This window comes from Leptidea sinapis, chromosome 4 (assembly GCF_905404315.1).
Source record: "Leptidea sinapis chromosome 4, ilLepSina1.1, whole genome shotgun sequence".
Taxonomy (NCBI): Eukaryota; Metazoa; Arthropoda; class Insecta; order Lepidoptera; family Pieridae; genus Leptidea; species Leptidea sinapis.
In genome coordinates this window covers 3,089,366-3,112,788 of record NC_066268.1, presented here as the reverse complement: position 1 = coordinate 3,112,788, position 23,423 = coordinate 3,089,366, and the positions used below count along the sequence as shown (strand labels likewise).

At 36.1% G+C, this 23,423-nt stretch overlaps 1 protein-coding gene across 6 annotated transcripts in view; it reads left to right on the top strand.

Moving 5' to 3' along the window:
• The window catches only part of LOC126979715 (transcription factor EC), a 131,463-nt gene that overhangs the window by 107,005 nt on the left and 1,035 nt on the right, over positions 1 to 23,423 (top strand). For all 6 annotated transcript variants that reach the window (XM_050829189.1, XM_050829195.1, XM_050829193.1 and 3 more), the window contains 12 exons: positions 5,173 to 5,275; positions 6,863 to 6,973; positions 9,112 to 9,213; positions 11,085 to 11,207; positions 12,449 to 12,620; positions 15,768 to 16,009; positions 18,061 to 18,192; positions 19,116 to 19,226; positions 20,320 to 20,437; positions 21,420 to 21,544; positions 22,366 to 22,480; positions 23,042 to 23,152. In XM_050829189.1, coding sequence (XP_050685146.1) covers positions 5,173 to 5,275; positions 6,863 to 6,973; positions 9,112 to 9,213; positions 11,085 to 11,207; positions 12,449 to 12,620; positions 15,768 to 16,009; positions 18,061 to 18,192; positions 19,116 to 19,226; positions 20,320 to 20,437; positions 21,420 to 21,544; positions 22,366 to 22,480; positions 23,042 to 23,152 — 1,565 coding nt within the window. The remainder of the gene's footprint in view (positions 1 to 5,172; positions 5,276 to 6,862; positions 6,974 to 9,111; positions 9,214 to 11,084; positions 11,208 to 12,448; positions 12,621 to 15,767; positions 16,010 to 18,060; positions 18,193 to 19,115; positions 19,227 to 20,319; positions 20,438 to 21,419; positions 21,545 to 22,365; positions 22,481 to 23,041; positions 23,153 to 23,423) is intronic.

Sequence of the window (23,423 nt, the reverse complement as noted above, 5' to 3'; positions counted from 1 at the left end):
CGTAATAACATAACTTAGTCCAGTCATTAATTAAACAGATGTCTGTGATGGCTTCTTCGTAATCGTCAACTACATATTGACATACATTATGAGTATGTACTTATGGTCCGTATATAATCCTCAATCAGACAATCTTGCTCGGTGATTCATAACATGGAATGACAACGTCACGCCGCTTTTCGTTTGTTCTAATTAAAAGGTTAACTAAAGGGACCCTAGCCCTGAGAAACAGCTTTGTTTCCAGGCATACATGAGTAGTGTAATCATCAAAGATAATTGTTGCTATCGGAAAAATGCTGGTCAGAAAATCTGCTGTGGACTTTTTATTAAACGTGCAATGCATTACTAGTTTCAAATAATCATGAAAAAAATGTTTAACTTGATTACTTATATTATACTTGAATAAAGTATCTATCATTATTTGCCTTCATATACCCATTGCTTTATTAATTTATGTATTATACAATTTATGTAAAATTTCAATTAATTAATTCTTATTTTTTTTACTAAACTCTACTTATCTAAAAATAGTTTTGATAGCTTACCATAGTTAAACCAAGGTCGATTTCGACTATTAATGTTAGTTAGCTTACAGTGATAGAATTTAACTTCAGAATCGTCAACTATTAACTCATTGTATTCTCAGTAAATATTAGAGCGAGCTTTAATTGGTGTAATTTAGACCAACGTGCGTGGCATAATCACCGGATGCAGTTTGTTCCGTGTGAAACATTACTGTCAACGATGACCGTTATTATATTAGATGGTAGGCCTGAAGAGATTCGAGAATTTGTTTTGACATCATCCTGTTTGTTGTTGTTGTTCCAATGTAATGCCGGTTTGATTTTTGTTGTCAATGGGACATCTAAAATTCTCACACACAGAAGACATGATAGTATACATTTATTGATTGAATTATTGTTAGACGTTATGCTATTAAATTCACATATATGCCTTTTATAGGTACAAGTAGCAGATTTGCCTGATGGTTGCTTGATTTAGGCATTATTAGCCAATGATAATTGAAATAGAAAAGATGATATGATAATTTTAAAAATTATTGAAGACAAATTATCGAATCTTAGTTACCCCGGCAACTAAGGGACATACTGAGACCTATTTTATAGAAATTTCAGTCCCGGTGTTCTTTTTCGATAAGAAAGGCGGCTGAGCACCGTATAATTCAACATATTATTTCACTTCACTATAGAGTTTCTAGCGTAACTTCGCTGAACGTCGTTCTTCGTAACTGAAATGTAGAAAAAGTTCTACGTAGTTATGGGAATCATCGCTCAATACGTCTGAAATCGGTCTTCGCTCAACCTTTAATAACACTTTAGGCTATGATAAAGCTTTAGAAGCACTGATAGTGAATGTATGATTGTATTTATTATGATTACTACATGGAATACATCGTCTTTTCTTTTAATCAATTAAAAAAAAGACATGAAGAGATTTCAAATTTATTAGGTCGTCGATATATTAAGCTCTTTGGTATTTGTTTTATTCCATAATTTGTTCTCATTATAAATACCACATTGACTATTCTTGGATTTTTTTGTTATATTGCTTTTATCTCCAGCTAATATTATAATAGGCACTAAATCAACATAACATAAAATACAATTGTACCTACTATCTCAGCAATATCACCCGCAAACACGTTAAAAATTACGCACTCAATACAATACAAATGATTTCAAATCAAAATACAATTTTACGACCATCAATCAGCGATTTGGGGAACAGCCGGCAGTTAAATAATTTTTGATAAGTCTGAGGTGAATGATAACAACGCTGCTTCTCCTTATCGCTATCGCCTGGTCTGATTTAAAGGATAAAGGAAAAATACTGGATTGTTTTAACACGCTAATAAATCGTGTAACTACGTTTTGTAATCTGTACTTGCAAATTAATGTCGTGGTATGGGTTTTTTGCTGATACGACATTGTCGAATATCAGCCTATGTTTATTTTTTTGTTTTAAGACTTCTAGGTTAATAATTGGGAATTGGGATTATGACTGAGATACTCAAACTGAGGCTGACATGTACATCGCGCACATGGCTCTAGCTTATTCGCAGAAATTTTAGTATCTCTATTATACTAATCTCTGTATGCCATCTCAATTCACAGTCAGGTTATAATAATAGTAGTATGAAATCGCCGTTTTGTACTATATGTATTATTTAATCATAGTATTAATCCTCGATATCAGAGTAAGGTCATAATATTAAAATTAGGTACAAATATGGAGACCTGGTCCTAACAACTCTATGAAGCCAGTTTTGCATCTTGAGAATAAAATTTGTTAAAACGTTTTCTCGAGCCGTATGAGACTTCATCATGTAGCAGTAATGGTGAAGATGGGTTGATGAGTCTGGTCTGATTCTTCGAGTTTCGCCACCATTGTTCGAAGTTTCAGTACGTATTGAATTACAAAATAAATTGACCATCAAACAGTTATCATTGATTTTTTATGGTTAAGCTTTTTTTAGGGCATTATTGCGTTTGGAGTCATATTTGCGATTTTCGCTTATGATTATAGTATAATCAACTATATGATTATAGTATATCACGTCATCACAATACACCCCCAAAATTCCCACTGGCGGGTATCTAAAGTAGTTATTTTTTAAAGTATGATGCTAAGTAAAACTTCTGTTACTACCCTTCTCTGTAACTCGTCAGAAACACATAGTAGTAGAACTAGGTCGTATTGTATTTCGTTATGACTCAGGTCATATCGTCACCATTATGGACAGGTAGTTTTATATTAGTTTGACCATCTGCCATTTCCTTTTTTTATTTTTTATGGAAAAGGAGTGGCGGGTCGCCCATATTCTCTTGCCACACCAGAAGCATACTCATGCGATGCCGCCTGCCTATTAGGTACACAGTTTTTTAGAACATCCTTATATATTTATCATTTAGAATCCATATATATTTGAAAATATCGCGCTTGGAAGCTCTTTCTGTGGTTTTTTTATACGTGGAAGAAAGTTCCTCTGTAACCGTACTGTTACGCTAAATATTCAGATGATATTGCGATTGTTGCGATGGTAGAATTCGGCTGCAGTTGATTTGTAAAAGTCAGTTTTTGCGTGACGCAATTTATTGAGTTATTATCACTGCTTATGACACGTATTTCGTATTTGAAAGCGTTTAACACGTCTTCGACCCTCGTTGATCTAAATGGTCTATCACGACATCTTGATGATAACCACAAACACAACTGTTAGAAGTCCTTGGCGTTGAATTTCATGACAGCGGACCATTTATTGCGTTGACTTTTAACATTACCAAGAAACTGTACTAGTAGCCATCACTGTACTAGTAGCGTCGCTATCACTTTTTAAGGTGAGGTGTATTTTTTGTGTTAGATAATAATTCATTATGCTGTTCTGTCATGAAGGTATTATCTACACATATAAATAAATAAGAAGTTTTTTCATTACGTTTCGCTAGACCGTGCACGTCTAAAAATTCAATATCTATTCCCTAAAGTATTTTGACGACTATATAAACCACAATTTACGGAAAACCTTATTTCGCCTATTCAGCCTCTTTCAGGTTTAATGGACGCCAACCTCTTTAGTTTAGAACTAAAGTTGGAGTATTTCAAAAAAACGCGTTATTTGTTGGTAAAATCGCCACGCTTTTCTATATATCTGATATGCTATTAAATGATGTAAAGATGGTGGTGGTTTTTAGGTTAGATGTTTTATTTGCTAAAAAAATGGTATATACCCAAATATACCCTCCGCAACCATTGTATTAGTTCTGCTTGATTTATTAAAAAGTGCAGGCATGTTACTCACCCGATTGCTTATTGCGTGTTAGTAAATGAGAAGTAGTCCACCTAGCCGTCCTTACGGTAGCAGCCACAGAGTAGCAAATGTGGGTGCTCTTATGGTACTCTTTCTCTTACCTCGTCAAGTGAAGCCAACCATTATACGCCTCGCTGTACTCCAGACCTCTTTCTGTTCACCACTCATGCTAATACAATAATAATATACTATGGGTTCGTACACAGCTAATGCAGAAATCATGGTTGCTCCACTTAATAAGGTCTGAAAGCGAGAGTTGAGTTAGAGGACAGAGGCTAAGAACTACTCCGCTGAAACTTTTCTTGTTTCTTGCACCCAAAGGTCTACAAAGTCTTTCAGGCCAGCTGGTAGTAAAAATGAAAGTACCATAACTAAATTGTGTTTACACTGTTTGAATCCTTTAATATGGATCGAGTTTGGACTTCAAACAGTCAAATTAGCCTGTTTATGCCAATAATGTATTTTGTCCACGAGCGAACCCCGAAACTTGACGTGAGCTGAATAGTGATGGAGTCGCGAAAATTATTGTAATAGCCCAAGGATGCATTGCCAAAAACAACATTCTTGCATTTGAAATGCAGTATGTTTGTAAAGACAAACGCTAAATTTATTTCATTGAGGATTTATAAAAAGTTGTTGATGATAAAACTAAAACTTCGCTTAGTATGCTGAGTTGATTACGCCGAAAAAACCACTGTTTTAAAACATCGCTATGTTTTTATAGAGTATCCCTATACTAATTTGTAACACCAGAGGTATCACAGAAGCATTGCCGGACTTAAATTATGAAGAACTTAACTTATGTTACCAGGATGCGTATTACCCTAACCAAATATAAATAATAAAAAAACAAAATTGTGTAATAAATATATTTTTTTCGTGATTCCTACAAAACATTCAACGTCTTGGACACAATAATAATAAAAACCTTATATCGCATATTATCACAATTAAAATATTTGTGGGCTACTTTGTCTAATCCGATTCTATAATTGATAGCTATTTAATCTTATTGCCTTAGTCGATATTCAATTAATCCTTTATTTGGATTTTTCTAAGCAAAATACATTCGAAGGATTTTGTCGCGTGCTCGTTTTAAAATATTTCTTCCTATATTTCATATTGATTTAATGCGCTAAGGTTAGCATTGCTTCAAGTGAACCCGTTGGGTGGTTAAACAGACCCCGTATGTCTGATGGGTCTAATGACTCATGTAACTTATTTCATTATAAGGTAAACCTTTGGGCACATCTGTACCCAATAAAAGTACATAGTACGTACTGTTTTAATAAGTATTATCGTACGGAGCGGTATTTAACAGAAAATTGTTATTATTGTTACAGTCCGCCAACGTTCAAGACACTAACGCCGACATCTCGCACACAGCTGAAGCAGCAGTTGATGCGAGAGCATGCCCAGGAGCAGCTACGAAGAGAGTCTTTACAGGTGAGGCTGACTCCTTTTATAATCTCAGAGTCGGAAAGAGTGAACTTGAACCTCCTGTAGTTATGGCTGATCTTGATATTCGGTCATTTGACAATCGATCGTGGGAAATATATCAATCTTAAGCTGGATTTAGTGCTCCATCGACAGTTAGCGCTGACGTCGCTCCAGCGTTAGTGCAATCCCATATGCGCTGACCATGTTGCGATTAGAGTTCAGCTGACAGCAAACTTGATTTCATTCATTCATCATCAGCCGGAAGACGTCCACTGCTGGGCAAAGGCCCCCAAAGATCTCCACGACGATGGGTCCTGTGCTGCCCTCATCAATCGTATTCCAGCGATCTTGACCAGATCGCAGAGGGCAATGGAGAAGGCTATGCTTGGAGTTTTCCTGCGAGATCGAATCAGAAATGAGGAGGTCCATAAGAGAACCAAAGTTACCGACATAGCCCAAATGATTGCAAAACTGAAGTGGCAGTGGGCAGGGCACATAGTTCGACGGACAGATAGCCGTTGGGGTAGTAAAGTCCTCGAATGGCGACCACGTACCGCAAGGCGCACTGTTGGTAGGCCCCACAAGATAGACAAACTTTATTGCGCGTGTATAATTGTAAAAAAAGTAAAGTAACAATTTGTTTATCACTTAAAAATAATTGTTTAGATTTGAAAGAGAGACATTTCAAGTCAATGTCTTCTACCGCATATATCACGATGCTCAGAGGAATTGTTCGGGTTGATACTAGCAGCCGAATTCCACCACCGGACATTACGTCAAAATTCGAAAATCCTACCCTTGCGTCGTGTTGGCATTTCACAACCACTAGTTTTGTTAGAAAAGCGTTGCAAAGCAACTTTGTGGAATCAATTACCGGCTGCAGTTTTCCCGAACCGATAGGACTCAGGTACTTTCAAACATGGAGCTTACCACCTTAAAGGCCGGGAATGTATCTCTTGACCCCTGGTTTTGCGGATGTTACTGGGCGGTTGCCTCACAACATACCATCACATGAGTCTCTTTGCCCGTCTGCCCCCTCTTACATAAAAAATAATTATTGGGTTAAGCTGGCTGACAACAGTAAAAGTAGTATTCTTAATGAGTTGGCTTAGTTTGAAGCGTAGTCTTCCGAAGTGCAGGTTCGAATGCCGCATCGTGCATTAATGTTGCAAAACATTTGTATCTTCGTCTACGTGTGCATCCACCAAGTGTCCTGTGACTTCTCTAGCGTTATCCCAGAATACAGAACCAACCAAAAGGAGTGTTCAATCACATGTCTACGCTGTGCACTGTGTCCAAAATAAATACCTGCCCGCGACTCACCTGCTCTGTACATTACCGCTTTAAGGGCTTGTTTGATAAATTCAATATTGTAATGAAATAAATGTACTACTTACAAATGAAATGTTAGTGTTGCCCTGGTAGTTGACAATGTAACACCGCATCAACGTTGATCGCGGTGTCGGTTTCTGGTTTGTTCTGTATTGTTGTTACTTGTTACTTGTAAGTCACTTGCGACTCGTATGCTCTTTTCTCCGCTTAATCTCACGAGAAGACATATGAAAAGGAGTCTGATTTGGGCAATGTTTCCAGGCACAGCAATCGAGTCAGTCTAAGGAGAATGGAGAGGAGAAGAAGAAGTCGCCTCCAGCGGACATGCCGAGGATCACGCCACACGTGGAACTGCCGCCACAGGTGCTACAGGTATGTACCCAGCGCTTAACAATAAAAGATCACGTCTTAATAGTACTGAAATATGAATTAATATTTGAGACTCTAAAGTATGATAAACACGACTTATATATTGGAATGCAGCATCTTACAAACCAATTTGTTATGTATGTAATAACGCTCTTTTGAAGTGAAACTCTTTTCAATCAAATAGAGTGGCCGTTGAGTTTCTTGTATGTTCTTCTCACAAGCTCCACTTTTTTCGGGCATATGATAAATTCAGTAATTTAAAAGAAATATTTATAGTGACTATTCAAAAGCGCTTAGTTTAAGCCTAATATAATAAAGTTTATTTGACTTTTAGTATAACTATTTCTCCGCATGTCAATGCCCCTTTATGAACTCATGTAGTTTCATGACATGTAAATAAATATATTTATATTCTATAACCATCGCTTCTAAAACAAATTGCGCTCTGAGAGAAGAAATGGCGCTCTGATTGAAGAAACGGCACAAGAAACTCTCTCAGTATTCTAATGGGGTTTCAATAAAAAACCGATACTTGCAAGCATCGGTTATCAATACATACCTACAATTGAATTGAGGGTTAAAATTTAAAAGTTATAATAAGTTAAATGTTTAAAAAAGAACCACTTCATACACTTCACTTTAACATGTTTGTGTGACGACGTGTGATGTTGTTACGTGAATAAAGCCGTAATAAATAAATATAGTTAAAAATGTCTCACGAAAGTTAATAATTTTAGTTTCATTGAAATATATAATCTAATAAGCGCCTATAATTTCTTGCCTCTGTTCAATACATTGTTTATTTGAATGGTGGTCAATTTTGTACTTTATTTCATATTTTTACATCTGGATAGATGAGGAATTTTAATGACAATAAGTGTATAGTGTATACACATTCTATAAGTTATAACGGTGAAAAACCTTAAGGCGAGGTTTTCCCAACACTTTAGGTAAAAATTGCGCGAACGTTAGATTCGATAGGTACGCATGGATACGGGCGTCCGGCATGGCTGAGAACGAACCGACCGATGCTAGCGACCCAGAAGGACCGCGTAATATTTTTTAAAAACTTACAGTTAAGCTAGAGTACGAAATTACTGTGATTATATTTTTTATGCATTTTTGAAGTAAATCTTTTTTATCGACGTATGAGAGAAATGTTCATTTTTTTCAATTTCTCATAATTATGATTTCAGCAATATGGATATCGTGTCCGAGGTTCTCGAGGGTGCAGAGAACGATTTTGTGATCATTTTTGAAATCCAAGATGGCCGCCGCACAAAATTATGATTTCAACAATATGGATATCGTGTCCGAGGTTCTCGAGGGTGTCGAGGACGGATACCTTGGATATCGGATCTCTGCACCCTCGAGAACCTCGGACACGATATCCATATTGCTGGAATCATAATTTTGTGCGGCGGTCATCTTGGATTTATCTAACTTCCCTAAAGTACATATATACAAAAATCCCGCGTGGCATAATATTCAAAATAATATTACGTAAATTTTATTTTATTACTTTCCGACTTACATTAACCTATATATTTCAACAAATACGCTGTCGCATCATCATTATTTTTTTACTAAGATTCCCGCTTTGTACTTGTTTGCTAAAATCTTACGTAATGTGAGCCCGAGAGACACGAACACAGTACCTTCCTTGACAGTGGTCACGGGCGTACTGCTGGCTTGAGCGAGCATGCAACCAAGGCGTCGCGTTTGGTTTATTACGAAAAAAATTAATATAAAATAATTCACAAAGCGTATTGATAAATCCCACAGGGAAAACTTATAAATACTAATAAACTATCGAATAAAATAAGTTTTGTGTTTATAGCTATCATGGTTTTATGATAATATAAACAATTCAAATAAAAAAGACTATTTTTCAAAAAATAAATCTATCGAGACTTTTTTCGTAATCGTGTTTTCGAAACAGCAATAATTTAGATAAAGAAATGAAGATAAACATGTAAAAAAATTGGAACCGTAGTATTTGTAGAAGTATTTTAAGTAGATTTTTAAAAATATTTACTTTTTAGGACTATAGCGCCTTAAAGATGGATTGTGCTGTAATTATTTGGTAGTAAAAAAACTATTTGACATTGGTTAAAAAATATAAATTTGTCTATTCCCAGGTCCGAACAGTGCTGGAGAACCCCACCAGGTATCACGTGATCCAGAAACAGAAGAGTCAAGTCAGGCAGTACCTTAGTGAATCTTTTACGCCGCAAGACCAGGTAAATATATCAGCTCTAAAAATTAAAGTATAGGACAATCTGTCGTAAGCAAAAGTTATGTTTTTGTAACGAATTAGAACTAAAGTTCGCTGCAACGCTTAAACATTAGTTAAATCTATATATATGTACACTAATTTTTTTTTTAAGACTAATTTGTAATATTTATGCTGTTGGTCTTTTCAATAAATAAATAAATAAAAATAAATAAATCTCATTAAACTTTTCAAATATGCAGCACTATAAAGCGCTTAAATGGTTTAATTTTCTTGCGACCAAAACGTCGTAACCGCCATGATTTAAAGCTGTGCGTGATTGCGTGGTGGAAGGGTGTACCGAAGTGTGAAGCAAAACGACTTATTCCATGCCTGAGTTTTTGTAATATTATTTGGGTTATATCTCTGCGACTAGATAGATTTGTGTTGTAACCTCCTCTTGATAAAGTGTTCATCTTTATAGTTTTATTCGATTTCCAAGCCTTGGTTATAATTATTGTAATTTCCAAGTCTCGATAACTTCTTATATCTTATGAGTATCGAGATATTTTTGATTATTAATTCTGGCGATCCTGGTTGCGTTGCAATGTTCAGCGTATAAAAGTGACGCTTGTCTGTTTATTTGATCCTTATGACTCCAGTTTGCACCATCTTGGCATAATATTATTTGTGTCAAGTGTTAGGACTTAACTGTCGTCGTAACTCATAATTAATAACAGTGAGCGAGTTTTATATAAGAGAAGTAAAGTGGTGAAGCGACCATTTATCCGCAACACCAAGGGTCAAGAGAGGCGTATCTTGAAGACCCCTAAGGACAGCCAGCGAGGCAAGAAATTTCTCGAAAACGCGCCCTTGTAGAATGCCAGATGTCATTATGATGCGGGCGAAATTTCGCATTTTGACGTTATGTCCGTTGGTGAAATTCGGCAGCTATTATTACCGAACAATTCCTCTTTGCACTACCCATGATAAATGCGGTAGAAGGGATGACTTGATCGTCGATGATTCGAGCGGCTCTTCGTTGTATGAGATCAAATGGAAGAAGCTGTTACTGAGCTGAGAACAGTACTCCATGTGAGGCCGAATTTACGCTTTATATAGTAATAGGCGGTGGCTTTTAGTGAAGAAATGTCCTCGCAGTACTGAGGAAGCCACCTTTTATAAGAGTATCATAAACAATATGTTATATTTTTAAAGTGATAACCCTCACTTCAAGGATTAATATACAAATAAAATTTGAAAAACAAAATTTTATGAACGATGCGGGATTCGAACCCTAACCATCTGAGCTAACCGTTTGAGTACCGCCTCGTTATAAAATTCTGTTTGCTTTGTTCAACTCTCAGGTTGTGGCTTCATCTACAGGATCTACTTTACAGTTGATAACCTGCTCAACCCCAATATTTGCATATTAGGAAATTGACTTGAGATGTCTCTCTTGTAAATCTAAACAATACAACCTGAGAGTTGAACAAAGCAAACAGAATTTTATAAAGAGGCGGTACTCGAACGGTTAGCTCAGTTGGTTAGAGCACCGGCACGGAACGCCGGAGGTCGTAGGTTCGAATCCCGTATCGTTCATAAAATGTTGTTTTTCAAATTTTAAGAGTATTATAATGCAATCAATTTAAGTATAGATATATTTTTACTAGCGCTGATTCGTTCTCTTCTGAAAAGGTCACTTAAAGATTTTTTAATTTTAAAAATATGAAGAGAACATAATAATACAGAATAGGAAGGTACATATAATTCACTTACTTGTCCTTTAGTTATTGTGTTACTATTAAACACGTATTAATTCATAATCTTCACCCACTCAAACTGTTCATACAAGCTTTCTCATTATAAAGAAGACTTCCTCTTTTCTTCTTGTTATAGATGTCGCCCAATGGTCGCGCCCCCGTGCATAGCGCCCCGGAGCTGGGCACACGGACACAGTCTCCGGACCGGGCGTCCTCGTCTGGTCTGATGAGTCCCGGCATATGCTCGGGCAACTCCGAGGTAATTTGGATTCATATGTCTACAACCGCACGTTGAAACTCCGGGAAAAATAACTGTTTTAACGATTACGTACCTACCTCTTGACGAAAACAGTAACCTTTTCAGGAAAAAACAATTTAGAGATTTTTTAAGTTAAGTGATCATCGCCTTAGTAACACTTGTAAAGTTAAGATCTTTGACAATTTATACGTCTGCATTGATCGTGACAGCTGCAAATAAACGTTGAAAAAAAAGCGGCGAACACTGACCCCCTATTTTCAGTAAACGCACGCACACAAAGTGACGGAAGTATCGCGAGTGTAAGACGTAGCTGTCTTGCGCACTAAATTAATAAACCTGGCCTGTTGTCATGCGTTGCGTAACAGCAAGAGGCTCTATCTAGATGTATAAATTATCTAAGGTTTATTTATTATTACAAGGAAACATAACAAACACATCACAAGAACTGAGCAATATAGGAAGAGATAAAAAATATAAATATTACAAATGCGTCCTAACACACGTTAAGATCATAGATTTACAATATACTAGCGTATAGACAAACAAAGCGTGCGATAAAGTAGAATATCTCCGATACAACAATATTAAAAGTGACTTTATTACTTTAACCGATTTTGATTGACGAGCCGTAAAAACTCAGCCGCGTTTGACATTATCTCCATAGTATAAATTAGCACTATAATTAGCATGGTCACTCATTCATGCGGAAATATACACATATCGATACCTCAGTTACAAAGTGTAACAAGTCTGAAATAGTTGAGATAATATATAATGTTTGAGACACACACACGCAAGTTGAACAGTGAATGCAGTTCAGTTGTTACTTCCAATATTTCTTCATATGTCTAGAATATTATCGTTTCATACAGTAACAACTCGAATTAGTTTCTTTTGGAACCCTTTCCTGACTACTCTATGGAACTGAGGTATCGAAATATATAATAAACATCATGTAATTAAACTTCCGTTATATAAATTAATGCTTCATATCCAGGAAATTTTAATGAAGAAAGCTAATTATAAAGTTCAGTTCTATATATTAGACGATAAAATGTGTGAATAATATGAAAACTGTAAAGCAATGATAAAACTTCTTTGGCAACAAGGCCTTTTGGTCTCTTGAACTGATGACATCAAAAGTGACTTTCATAAGCGTACAAATTGTGCCTGAATGAATAAAGCATTTAATTTCAAGAGCAGCCTTGGATCCGTGTCCTTATCAACTTTGTATGTTACAGGCAGATGAGTTCCTGGAGGACATTCTGTCCTTAGACAGCGGGGCTGGTCCCCTGTCCTCATCAGAACCGGCTTCCGCGGCCAGTTCCGTAGCCGGAGACTGCGCCCTGCTATCCGACGCTGACATGCACGCTCTAGCCAAAGACAGACAGAAGAAAGATAATCATAATATGAGTAAGTGTTTCGGTTCCGTGTTCTAAATTTTGTTATCGGGCAGCCAGTCAGCCAGTGACAGTACAAAAAGCAATAATCACGAAGTTTTATTTATACACCTGTTGAAGAAAAAAATTTAACAAAATAACAACCGAATTCAAAAACACTATTACAATATGTACTAAAAATTATAAAAATAATTGAGTATTTTAAAATCTAATTGATGAATCCGAATTCTTGTTACGATTATTGTTATTTTTGTAATCGGTGTCCTCCCGCCGTGGCAGCGCTCTCGCCTCCCCACGTCGCGCGTGCGACACAAGCACATCTCACCTATTACTATGTGTGTAGTTACAAACCTACCTTGGGTGACACCGACTAGTTTATATTAATAATTCTTAGTTACACACTAAGTGAAAATTATTTGCTAATAGCACCCTTTATTCTGTGTCATTCAGTCTTTAAGTCACAGAGTAGCACATTGCGATTCGCCCCGCGATTATTTTATGACGTATTACAACAAAGATCATCTCCTATTTGGCATCTCATCATAAAATTTTCACTTCCTTAATATGATAAAAATCACAACTCTAATCCGTAATTTACATAAATTCTAATCTTAAATCATATTTTAGTGATTAGATTGTATAGTTTTTAATAGAAAACTGTTATAAAATATTTATGTAACGTTGCGTGCTATTAATTTATCTCTTATCACAATATAGAAGATAGAGTATTGAAAAATCCGTTATTCGTCACAGAATAAGATTTATATCTCGACACAAATTACGATATATGCTGTGTTTAATTGCAATTACGATTAAAATGTGAAATAAATTTTAAAGATTAAATATTTCTTTCTTATGACGACTTTTATTACACGTACGAATTATCTTGTACTTTCATTGGAAATAAGTCCACTAATTATTATTGTGGAACATACAAACGCAATATGAACTATACTTTAAAAAGAAAATTAGAAAAAAAAGATAACGTTTACTTTATGCTTTTGGATATGGAGATAATTTTCACAGTGTATTGGACACACGTCAGCTTATCAATCGGGTTGCAGGTTTTTTATTTGTACTGGGAGCTATTTTTTAAGAGAAAAAGTAATGAAATGCGCTAGATGTTGCGTCCTACCTGAGTACCGCTGCAGTTGAAAGTGTTCGTTACTCTTTCGAGAAGTTAACTTCAATACGCCATTTTGTAAATTAGTCTCCAAGTTAGAACGGAGATGTGTTAAGCAAGTTTTTCCGCCGCTTCTGAGCGATGGGCAGATCACTCGAAAAAAAAGAAGAGTGTCGGGGTGAGAACTGAGCCCTGAGGAACTCCTGGCCTGGGTCGTGCCGTAGAGAGCGTGCCCTCGACGCGGTTACAGTATGTACGCTCCGCCAAGCTTTCATTATGTAAAGCCGTTGTGTTAGACCTTATCAAATGCTATACCGACAATAGGTATTGTAAAGTATCACCATAGACGCTGGTAATCACTGGCGCATAGAAGAAATGTAAAGAAAATGTAAGCTATTTCCGCGTTGTATCCTTCTCCCTTTGAAAATGTATCGTCTTCTAACGCTTACTAGCCTCTATGTATGAGAAATGAGTTATAAGGCATGGTAAACTTTTAAAACCAGCAAAGGAAAACTCTGTATTATTACGAAGGCTTAAGCGGTCCGTTTATTGATGCCCCATTGTCAACACTTCACCAAATTAATGCGGGTGTTATGTCTTGAACTATCTTTCAAAGAATATTAGAGAGATGCCAAAAACTTTAATCAATTTATTCAGCAGGTTTAAAAGAATTCTTTAGCCATAATGTAAATATTTCAAAGTATTTAATTTAGACAACAACCTTATGTTTTATATTAGACAAGCTGACCCGACAGACGTTGTTCTGTAGATGATAAAAAAAATACTGTTTTATAGGAATTTGCCAATAATATTTCAAAACATCAAAAATTATTTCGTAAAAAATGACCGTGCGTCACCAAATTCCCTCATAGAAAGTATGTCCATAGAAAGCAAATATTGAAAATAATTATGGGTCCCAAATCGAAATAAAAACTATCCTATCTCTCAAGTTGGACCAAACTGCACTCCATGAAGTAATCCCCATTAAAATCAGTTCATTAGTTTGGGAGTCCATTGAGGGCAAACAACGTGTCACGTAATTTATATAATATACTAGCTGCCCCGACAGACGTTGTTCTGTAGATAGTAAAAAAATAACTGTTTTATATTTCTAAACATCAAAAATTATTTCGTAAATATGCTCCCTGTTGTTAGAATGAAATTGTTTCACAGCGGAACTGTCAAACCGTGCGTCACTAAATTCTCTCATAGAAAATATGTCCATACAAAACAAATATTGAAAATAAAAATATTTATGGGTCCCAAATCGAAATAAAAACTACCCTATCTCTCAAGTTGGACCAAACTGCACTCCATGAAGTATCACTCCTGCACACCATTAAAATCCGTTCATTAGTTTAGGAGTCCATTGAGGACAAACATTGTGACACGAGATTTATATAATATATTAAGATTAAGATAAGACTATTTGTAATGTCTCTCGTTTGGTCATGGGTTAAACAACTGTTCTTCAGGAAGCAGCACTACGAGTACACCCGGGGACCGATAGCCGATTGGAACTTGTGTTCCCGTTGTGCTGTGCATTCTTTATATAGCACTTAATGTCACACGAATAAGGGCACTGTGACGTCATGACTAGATGTCAAGACGATACATTATTAATTTATAATTTTATAGTGTAACTTTAATGACGCAATATGCATTAAATTTAATAGAGTAACATTTTAATATGAAAATAATAGGTTGATTTTTGACAGTAAGGGACGAGACGAGCAGGACGTTCAGCTGATGGTAACTGATACGCCCTGCCCATTACAATGCAGTGCCGCTCAGGATTGTTGATAAATCCAAAAATGATGAGAGGCACTCCAATTGCGCTCGTCACCTTTAGACATGCGATGTTAAGTCTTATTTGCCCAGTAATTCCACTTGCTACGGCGCCCTTCAGACCGAAACACAATAATGCTCACACATTACTGTTTCACGGCAGAAAGAGGTTTCATTTCACTGATATGATTAATTGTAGCAGTTGGAATAAATAAAGCTCAATATAACAAAACAAACTGTTATTTCCAGTCGAACGTCGGCGTCGCTTCAATATCAATGACAGGATAAAGGAGCTCGGGACTCTTCTACCGAAGACCAACGATCCCTTCTACGAGGTGATAAGAGATGTCAGACCGAACAAGGGCACTATACTCAAGAGTAGCGTGGACTACATCAAGTGCTTGCGGGACGAGGTGAACAGGCTCAAACAGAGCGAACAGAGGAGGAAGCAGATAGAGTTACATAATAGAAAGTTGATGTTAAGAATACAGGTTGGTGGATGTTCTTTATGAAACAAACATATTATGAGCCTTAGATCGTTTATTACGACTAGGCAGACTGTGACAGCTGTGAAAACGTCAAAAAAATTGAAGTTGACAGTGACGTATACATCGCGAGTGTAAGACGTAGCTTGTCACGCACACTAAAGAAAAAAGCCTGGCCTGTTTTCATCGGTTATCTAGCAGCACGCTATCTAGACTTATAAATTATCTAAGTAAGGAGCACTATGATTGCATATCGAGAATTTTCCTTACTAAGTCTGAATGTTGTGCATTTTTAACCGACTTCGAAAAGGAGGAGGTTCTAAATTCGATTGGTTTTTATGTTTGTACCTACATCTGAGATTTATGATCTGATTTTCGTGATTCTTCTTTAGTTTGATGCGAAATATTTGCCATTTGGTCCCATAAGAATTTGTTATAGTTTGGCCCAGTAGTTGTTATTTTATGAATATTTTATGTTATGGACTGCTTTTTTGGGAGTTTTCATTTAGTTTATTTATATTCTATTAGTATTAACCCGTTTGCCGATAAGTGGCTCATACCTGTCATTCATAGCTAACAAACGTTCTTTACGATATTTCAGTGTCTCACATGAACGGGGATATTGTTTAAGGCACGCGGAACCTTTCGGAGGCCTACCCATAGATACTTAAACAAATTACTATGTAATGTAACAAGAAAAAGCAACGAAATCTTATAGTTTACCTGATTAATGACATTAAAAAGTAAAAAAAACTACGTTTAAAAAAACCGACTTCAATAAATCAAAAGTATGAAATAACTTTATAGAGATTTAATTTAATACACTTCTTATGCAAATCTAATACGTTTAATATTAATAAAATACTATTTGTACGTGTTACCTATTGATAGGTTTGAAGTCGGTGCCAAGCCAAATGTAATAGCAGGTACATACACTCGCCACGCGTGACTTTGAGCGGGATAGCTTCGTCTACAACCAAACAACCCAAGCGGGTAAATACCGACTTAAACCCTATCAATACACACTATATATCTATCACTATCTGTTTGTCTATTGACAAAGGTCTCTTCCAACATCTTCCACTCTTTTCTATCTTTAGCTATCCTAGACCATGTCTTGTCTGCTCTTCGTCGTTAGTTCGTCTGACCTCTGTATTATCCACCCGTTTTTTTTTTGGTTTCCGGTATACCAGTCTGTGATTTATTTGCTCCATTTCTCTATACCCCAAAGGGTGTGTCACGTCCAACTCCGTTTGACATGTGTAACATTACTTACTCTTGTTCTCTCTCTTTTATCTATATATCGAACTTTATGTGTTTTGTTAATATACAATATGCTCCCCTTCATTGGCATTGGGGTATAAAAAATAGATGACGACCGATTTTTGAGACCTACAAATATATCGTACATAAATTTTATCGTTCTACAATTATTGTATTCGATTCAATCTTGCAACTCTATTATGGGTCTGTGCATGGAACACAATAATACAAAAATCGCTATACAAAAATAGTTTTAGATCGTAGAAGGGCGAAAGTTTGAAGTTGTATGTATTTTAATGCTGAATCATAACAAAATAAAAATAGTCAAAAAAAAAATATTTAGGCGTGGGTTATGGCAACATTTAGAGATATGAAAAATAGATGTTGATGATGCCGATTCTCAGATCTACCCGATATACACACAAATTTTCAAACAAATTGGTTTAGCCGTTTCGGAGGAGTTTGGTAACAAACACCAGGACACGAGAATTTTATATATTAGATTATAGATTAATTTATATCATTTGTTTAAGGATGCTTCGTGAACATAATGATCGTTATTACAGTCATAATAATTAGTAATTACATCCAACAAATACATTGATTTATTAACTATAAAACTAATTCTTCGACCTGGCTTCACAAGCATCAATCGTTTGTATCTATTCGTTCTTTCGTAGTATACTTTCCAAATAATTTATTTTTCTTTCTTCACACTCCCTGCATATAACTTAACTTACACAATTTTCTATTAAGTATACTCGTTAGACAAATAGAAGGCCTAATTGTTTCAGGAATTAGAGCGACTAGCGCGTGTGCACGGGCTGCCAGTGTCAAGCGATGGCTGGTCGTCACCGCACGCGGACGACTCCGGTGTGGAAACGACCGCCTCGGAGCCCTACGCGTCGCCCGCGCGGACTACACATGTATGTATCGATTGACAAAACAAACTGACAATAGTTACAATCAAATAAAGAAAATGGAAAAACGTCAGAAATATAGAGATGGACTGCTAGCCTCTATTTCCAGCAACTTTGCGCACTAAAACTATCAGACTTAAGAATCGCGAATGTAAGACGTAGCTTGTCATGTACACTAAAGTAATAAGCCTGGCCTATTGTCATGCGATGCCTAACATTAAGAAGATCTTTCTAGACGCATAAATTATGTATGGTTTACATAATCTGCTTTTCAGTTGTACAGCATCAGTGAGTGATAGTATTATAATGTACATCACTTAGCCTACCTACTACTACTAGTAAAATCAATTCCTTAGCGTGATGTTTACTACGATTTTTGTGAAAGTATATTAAATTTTCATAGAGTGATTAATGTTATACGAAGAACTATTATACTAGATCTAAGTTAGATAACGATATTTAAGGAGAGTTCTAAAATCCGATTTCCGAGTTAATTTAGTAAAATTGGGTACTTAACTTCAATAACGCACCTTATAACGTGTCCTCCCTGCTTCCCACTTCCGCCCCCGCGTTTAGTGTGTCATCCATGGATCCGTGTGGTAACCATGCGTTGCGTAATTAATATGCAAAATAGAAGGAAAAGTATTTATATATATCGATAGATAGTATTTTTAACAAAACTATTTATTTTTTGAAACGAACGGATGCTCTTGTTTTTTGTTTTGTACAGTTTTGATTTTCGTATAGGTACCGTTTACTGAGTAGATATTGAAAGATCATTTTTTTACAGTAACTACCTTAATAACTAGATTATTATAAACAAATCGAAGATAAAGAAATCTGATGATTACAATATGATATTCAGACACTGTACTTAATAAGTAGAAAAATCAAAAAGTTTACGATTATTATAATAATGACGATTTCAGCATAGTACAAACCAACCAATGAGTGTGAACGGCTGGTCGTCTCCGAGATCAACGGACTCTGGGGTCAAAAGTAACGCGGAACCGTACGCCTCGCCTGCCAGGACACACACGGTAAGTAATATTACTAGCTGACCCGGCTAGCGCTCATCTCACTTGCTCGACTGAATTATTTGTATTGCTTACTCAAAAAAAATATAATATATGAAAAGTGTGTTCGGATAAGTAACCACCAACATATCATATACTGAAACCTTCTCCGAAACACGCTGCATCTTATGGTACAATTATTATTGCGATCGGTTCAGTAGTTCTAAAAAATGCCGGCTCTCCATTAATTAGTATAGATCTGAAAGATTTTAGTTTTCTCGGTTTTTATTGATTCTCTCTTGGCAGTCAAAAACAATTTTTTAATCACGGCATCGCAACTCATCACTATCAGACCTGATATATTAAGTCTTATTAATTAATAATGTTAAGATATTAAGTCTCATCAATTAATTAAGTCAATTTATTTTAAGTCAAGTTAAATTGGTCAAGAGACTTTTTTTCATAAAAAAAAGTCTCTTGACCAATAATTTTACTTTACCCAACGAAAGTTGAAACATTTAAAACAGAACAACTATTTGTCAGTTTCTTAGTTGTTATAGGTGATTGACCTTTTGTATCTCTTCTCGTTGGCCAAATTACTCCTAACGGCCTAATGATTTGTGCAGAGTATTGTAACTTTCCATCTATATTATGTAGTATGTTGATACATAAAGGAACTTCAACACATAAGTTTTCGCATGTATTTTTTTCTTTCTTTTCTGCTCTCTTTTCTGTTACGATTATTCAATGATATTTTACTTTGCTCTCTAGCTTGCATAAGAGATCTATCTGGTATGTGATTTTTTTTATTTATAAACTTCTTTGTTTAGACCATAGATTTTCAGTATACTAGCGTATAGACGAACAAAACGTGCGAGAGAGAAAAACATCTTTAACAGAGACACAGCGGAATAGAAAGTTGTAAACAGTCAGCCACGTTTGACATTAGCTCCTATTTTGAATATTAAACCACTACCTAACGCACACATTTACAAATTTGTCACGCACAATCAGACTGTAAGGTCGTCTATTATATTCTAGTCTATGGTTTCGACACAATAAATTCTACATTAAAACATGGTAGATATTTAAAACGATGTATTTTTAAAATCGCTAGGAGACAATAGTACCTAAAGCAGAGCCTCCCATGATGGACGTCAGCGAACCGGCACCGGACCTGATGCGGGGCGGAACGGGGCAGGGACAGGACACGTTATCACCGCTTGATGCATTAGGTATGTTTACGGACTCTGCAGTTTTTGACGTTCTATAAGTGATTTTAAATCCTATTTTAAATAAAAATATTTGAATTTTAATATACGAATGGCTATACGGTATGATCACACTTTTGATTTAGATCTTTAGGTATAACTGCAAACGTAGAAACGTACACTCTTAATACTGCGCTCCGATCCTCGATTAAATCGATCCTCGCCTGTCACGTACAAATGTGTTTTCCGTTTTCGAATTGACGTCATGTAGCGAATACGCGTATTTATTGCCTTATAAGGTCAGCAACGCTCCAACAAGCACCAAAAACCTATAGATATAGAGGTCGTACCTAGGGTTGCCAACTATACTGTTTTCAACAGTATTATGCTGTTTTTCACTAAATTATACTTTTTACTGTTGAACAAAAATAATGTATACAAAATACTGTTTTCAGCATGCAAACACATTATGTGTTATACTTACTCGCTCACACTTTGTTTTATTTAGTCAGAGGGCGCTCACTGCGGCACAGCGTGAGCGAAGCCACAAACAAATCACACCGAGTTTCTGAACGAATCTGTCAATGTCAAATATTCAAGACTGTCAGTGACAGACATGCGAGTGTATGTGCGAGTGCGTTCTCGTTCTCATTCTCAGGACATATAACCTTTTTTTACGTGGACCGTGAATTACCTCATTTATTTTAATTTTAGTTAGAATTGTGGTGAGGCGTATGAAGTTTTTAAACAAGATTAAATTAGTAAGTTGTACGAGAAGTTCAAAAAATATATGTTATTGAAACAATAAATAAATAAAATACTGTTAATTTTTCTAAAATACTGTTTAATATTCTTCACAGACCCGAATATGCTTTATTTCTTGAAAAAAAAAAGTTAGCTAGTCGTACCGGTTTTAGATACTGTTAGAGCTATACCGGATCGGGATAAATTGAACAATAACCTCAGTCCCGGCGAGTATAACATGACAGCACTGTGTTGTTGACAGACGGCCTGAAGCTGGGCTCGTGCTCGCCGCTGAGCCGCTCGGAGCCGCTGTCGCTGGGCTGTCTGGAGCCGGACCTGTGTCTCGAGCCGCTCGCCGAGCATCTGTTCGACCACAAACACGTCAAGGTAAGCTAGCGACAAATGTTAATTAAATGTTATCCCGTCGTGCTTCCTGCTCAGTGATACCTCATTTTTTACTTTCACCCATTCAATGACACCGTTCTAAAGATCTGCCGGTGTTAAAAAACAATTTAACTCTTATCTGTTACAAGTTTTCCTACCATCAATTTAAATAGCATGTTTCGAAAACACTTTAATGTTTTGGAAAGAGTTTATTGGCAATAATTTAAAAACCGTATTACGACCCAAAAAAAAAACTTGGATAAAACATGAAATAATCATCATTGAAATACAACCCTGACAATATAAAACTAAATATAAGTAGATACCTCCAAGGTTACTTAATTTCTTATCTAATTTTCTTTTACACATAATTAATGATCCCTCCCGTTCCCCTTTCACCCCTCTTACGCTCGTTCTATTGCGTCAGTACGGTTTGCAGACTCATTCCTGTTAGGTACATGAGAAATTTTCGTGCTATCACCTGCTTTATTTATCAAGTTTTCATTGTTATGGTTTGACTTTTGTTGTTAATAGTTCTGTAATTTCTGTTGTTCTGTGTCGCTATAATAATACTAACAGAAAAATAAATACTTTTTTTTTAATCCAGATTATTTCATTGATTTTGTATCATTGTAATAATAATAATCAGCATCACAACACCTTTACATTAATCTATAATACTGATAAAATAAATTGTTTATTTATTAATAATAATATCCTCGTGATTCTTGTTTCGCACACCGTATCAAAGCGAGTATGTGACGTCATCGACGTCAGGTCCACAGATAATGTGACCGGGTAGTACTTGATGGTTTTTGTTGTAGATGCGACTGTCTCCGAGCCCGGGTCTGCTCAGCGGTGAAGACAGCGACGCAGTACTCAACCTGGCACAAATAGAAGATCTTATGGATGATGACTCGCACAATCCTGTCACTCAAGGTATTTCTTCATTATATCTTCGTACATAGCCTTAATGGCCACTATCCGAGAAAAAGCGAAGTTTTGTTTTCTACATTTTATGTTTTCACTCCTTCAAGTGTTAAAATAACAAAACTACACACAAAAAATAGTATAAATGTAGAAAACGTACTTCATATACTGCTATCTTAAATCATTTATACGTCTAGATAGACTGTGACAGCTGTGAAAACGTCGAAAAAAATTGAGGTGGACAGTGTGCCTCTATTTTGAGCAATGCACGCACACTACTCAAAGTGACATATAAATCAATTCACTATAATAAGCTCCTTTCTCAAAGAAACTTATGTGTATTTCTTGAATTTGTGCTCAGTCAGTCCTAGTATACTATCTGGTATTTTATTGTAAAATTGAATACCAAGACCTACAAAGGAGCCGCTATCTCTAGCTAACTTATTACTGAGAGAGTGAAGTGATAAATTATATTAAGAGAACGGTAACATAAATGGTAAAGAATTATGAACTTTACGACTATCTAATAACATATATGATATAAAAAGTTTTCTTGTCTCGTCTGTTCAGGTGATCCGATGCTGTGCTCGTCGCCCACATCCCAACTGGGGCTCAGTTCTGCGGTGACGGACGCGGCAGACCGAGCCATGCTGCATATAGACCTCTCACACGTGCACACAGGTGAATAAATATACTGACAAATTAAAGGAATTTGCTAAATCTAAAAAAAACTAAAAATTATTTTATAAACTACCAGAAAGTGGGCATAAAAAGATTTATTTATGTCAATAAGAGACAAGACAAGAAGGACGTTAAGCTGATGGTAATTGATACGCCCTCCCCATTACAATGCAGTGCCGCGCAGGATTCTTCCAGAAATTTCTGGCTTATATAGGGCACGACCTTCCACCGTGATGATGCTACCAACTGTTAGTTGGCACTGCTGTAGTGC